Source organism: Pteropus vampyrus, unplaced genomic scaffold, assembly GCF_000151845.1.
Source record: "Pteropus vampyrus isolate Shadow unplaced genomic scaffold, Pvam_2.0 Scaffold254, whole genome shotgun sequence".
Lineage (NCBI taxonomy): Eukaryota > Metazoa > Chordata > Mammalia > Chiroptera > Pteropodidae > Pteropus > Pteropus vampyrus.
In genome coordinates, this window is record NW_011889035.1 from 1722927 (window position 1) to 1726529 (window position 3603).

The following is a 3603-nucleotide window of genomic DNA, read 5'->3' on the forward strand; positions in this document are numbered from 1 at the left end:
TTGGAAAACAAAGCTTCCCACATTAAATCTGAATAAATGGAAAGAAATAATAATAATTAAAAAAAAAGAAAACTTAAGAAGCACGTCTGAAGTCTGGTCACTAAAGGGGCTAGAAGAAACTAACATCTATTTCATTGTTCACCTTGATTCCGGAACCGTCAGGACTCAGGGATCCACCTCAATTCTGGAACCATGCCCAGGCTGAAGCTCAGACGGAAACCAGTGGAATTTATCCCAGTCGCTAACCAGGGAGCCCGTGGAGCAGGCAGTGCACCCCCACACAATCCCAGCTCACCCTCAAGGCTGCTTCCTGCTCCCTTTTCAAGAAGGAGACTTGAGCAGAACCCAACAGACGAGCGTGCCTTGGACGCGCTGCAGGAGTTTTAGTTCTCGGGTGGGAGCGCGCTGGGGGTGGGGGAGCAGCCGCGGAGCTGGCGGAGCTGGGGCGCGTCACCGTCGCCGCCAGAGACGCCGCGCTGCCCAATCGGGGGAGGCGCTCGCTCGCAGCCGGGGGCGCAAGCACAGAAAAGTGCGGCACGAGCCACGAGCGTGCGGATCCGAAGCGGGAGGCCGGCGGCGAGCGGGCGCCGGGCCGGGGCGCTGAGAGGCCCAGGGGTCCCTCCCCGCACAGCCCGCGCACCTCTCCGCGCGCGCGCGCGCGCGCCCGCCCGCAACCTGGTGGGGACGTCCAGACAGCACGGTCCCGGGCGCGGTGGCTCCTGCACTATGGTCCCTCACTGCGTGCTGCTCGTCCTCCTGCCCTTGGTGCGAGCCGCGGAGCGCTCCGAGAGCCAGGTGGACGAGCGGGGCCTGGCGGCGGCCCTGGACACACCCAACGCCTCGCACTTCTTCTGGAACAACTACACCTTCTCGGACTGGCAGAACTTTGTGGGCCGGCGGCGCTACGGGGCCGAGTCCCAGAACCCGACGGTGAAAGCCTTGCTCATCGTGGCTTACTCCTTCATCATCATCTTCTCGATCTTTGGCAACGTCCTGGTCTGTCATGTCATCTTCAAGAACCAGCGAATGCACTCGGCCACCAGCCTCTTCATCGTCAACCTGGCCGTCGCAGACCTAATGATCACGCTGCTCAACACCCCATTCACTTTGGTAAGGAGGGGGCTCTGGGCCGGCTCCCTGCTCTTTCTCGGGCTCTTAGCTCTCAATTCTCTCTTCTCTCTGTCCTCCTCTCTGTCCTCTCTGTCTTCCCACCACCACTATTTCTCTCCTCCTCATTTCTGTCTCTGTGTCTCCTTTTCTGCCTGTCTTCCTGTCTTCATCTTAGTTTCTTTTCTCTCTTGCCCTCTCATTTCTTATTTCTCAACACTCTCCTCTGTTTTTCTGGCTCTTAGTCTTTTTGTCAGTCTCCGTCTCTCTGTCATTCTGTTTGTCTCTCTCTGTGTGTCTCTTTTGGAAGTCTGTCTCTCTCTGTCTCTCTCTGTGCATCTTCATCTTTTTTCCTCTCTGTGACCGTTTTTCTGTGCCTCTTGGTTTGCCCGTCTCTATCTCTCTCCTTACCTTTCCCTATGGCTCTTTCTTCCTATCTCATTTTTTGTTCTGTAGCTGGTGGCATTGAGATCAACGATTCAAATGTCTGCAAGCAGTCGTGAATGAATGACCATTTCCTATTTAATGTCACTGAGTATGATAATTGGGCAGTAAATCAAAGCTGCTTGAAATGTCAGCAGAGATTGTTAGGTCATCTTCCCCACACACCAAAGTGCAGCCCATTAAATACCCTCCCCTGCCATGGGATGCTGCCTTGTGCCACAGCTGGAAGTACCAATTGCTAAATGTTAATGGAAGCTTAAGTGCATTTTCCTAGACTACTCATTTAAACTACATTTCTCTTCTGTGTTTTGACAGTGAGGCTGTGCATGAAATCTTTGTTGGGGGAGAGGTGAAGGTGAGGTGGGCTTGGGCTCCTTGCTAGGGCAAGCTGGGGGCATTTGCATACGGGTAGCTGGTGAGCCTACCCCTGAAGCCCTGGCCGCTTGGCATTAGTGGTGTCGTTTCTGTCCCTCCATGATTTGGGAGTGTGCTGCTCATGGATGATTTGAGACCGTGAGAGCTATGACTGAGCAAGCATGACAGCTAGAGTTTATGTTTTTTAGCACGAATTACATTTTTTCAATTTGTGGAATAACTTTATTGTTTTCTGAGTCATTTCCAAAGCAGTATCTAGTCATCTCTCGCTCTCATTGTCTCTCTGTTTGTTTTTGTTTTATCTTAAAATTATATTATTTCTCTTGTCCTCACTTATGAGAACATTATTCACATTTTGCAGATGAGGAAACTAAGGCACAGAGATATTCAATCCCTGTCCAAGGTCACTTAGCTAGTAATTGGCAGAGCCAGGATGAGAATTACTCCTCCTGACTCAAATCCAGAGGTCTGTCTACAAAGCCACCCAACCATGGACAGGGGGCACTCTTGGCCCATGTTAAGCTTCCACTACATCAAACCTTGGGCTTTTCCTGTCCCCCTTCCATCCTATCTCTAAAGGAATCCTGGCCACTCAAGATCCTCTGGGCACTAGCCAAGGACAAAGGGTCTTCTAAAAACTCCCTCTCCCCACCCACACCACATACACACTCTTCCCCCTGCTGCACAAAGCACAGGAGAGTACATCTCTGGCTCTTCCCCCATTCTACAATGCTGGGGTTGGCCTGAGCCACCCAAGATGGGAACTGGAGGGTCCTAGCACATGGTCTTGTGCTGCTGCCCAGAGCAGAGTGCGTGAATAGACCTGCAACAGACATGAGGGTGTGTGGGAAGGGAGGCCATGGACCCCAGGCTAGGCTGCAACTGAAAGCTGACAGCCCCTTCCCCTGAAAGGAGGCTCTTCTGTGAGAGAGGAGATTTCAAGGTTCTGAGAACCCAGCACCCCTTCCAGGTTGCTCCAGAGCAGCTTGGCCTTCAACCTTACCCATGTAACTGCTCCAGTTTAACCAGGGAGAGTGAAAGCGTTGGCGGGAGGGTCTTCTAAGGCCTCAGCCAGGCTCCTCCACTGGATAAGACCTCCTGCCTTCAGGCTGGTTGGTGACAATATCCTTCCTCCCTGGTCTCCCTTGCTGTCCTCTTTACACACTCCATCAGCATAAAATCTGGCTCTGGTCATTGAGAGAAAAGTGAACAATTATTTGCAGTTCCCATGGCAGAGACATACACAGAATGTGGTAGATCCTGGAGGAGGGAGTTATTCATTCTGACCTGCCAGAGTCCCATGACCTAACAAAGAACCTAACATTTCAAAGGGGCCGGGATGCATGGGGATTTTCCAGGTAGAGATGAATGCTCAATGCAGGCAGAGGGACCTGGAAGAACAAAGATAGGGGCATCAAAGTTCATGGTGTGTTGAGGAAGCAAGAGTGGCAGCAGGAAGGAGCCGGCAAGGCAGAGGGGAAGCAGAGGTGGTCTGGGAAGGAAGGCTGGGGCCACGTTGTGAATGGGCCTGGATACTCATAAGGCATCTGGCTCTGTCCTCAGGGCCATGATGATTCTCACCATGAAGTTGACAATATGGTTAAGAAAAATACTGTCAGCATTGTGAGTTACAAGGGGACAAGAGTAAAGGAACGCTTTCGGGAGGCTATAATGGTC

General features: G+C 52.2%; 1 protein-coding gene across 1 annotated transcript in view; it reads left to right on the forward strand.

The window, feature by feature from the left end:
• The first annotated feature begins 522 nt into the window (after positions 1-522).
• The window catches only part of GPR83 (G protein-coupled receptor 83), a 14472-nt gene continuing 11391 nt past the window's right edge, over positions 523-3603 (forward strand). The window contains exon 1 of the mRNA XM_011374751.2: positions 523-1110. Within this exon, the coding sequence (XP_011373053.1) occupies positions 727-1110 (384 nt within the window). The 5' untranslated portion in view covers positions 523-726. The remainder of the gene's footprint in view (positions 1111-3603) is intronic.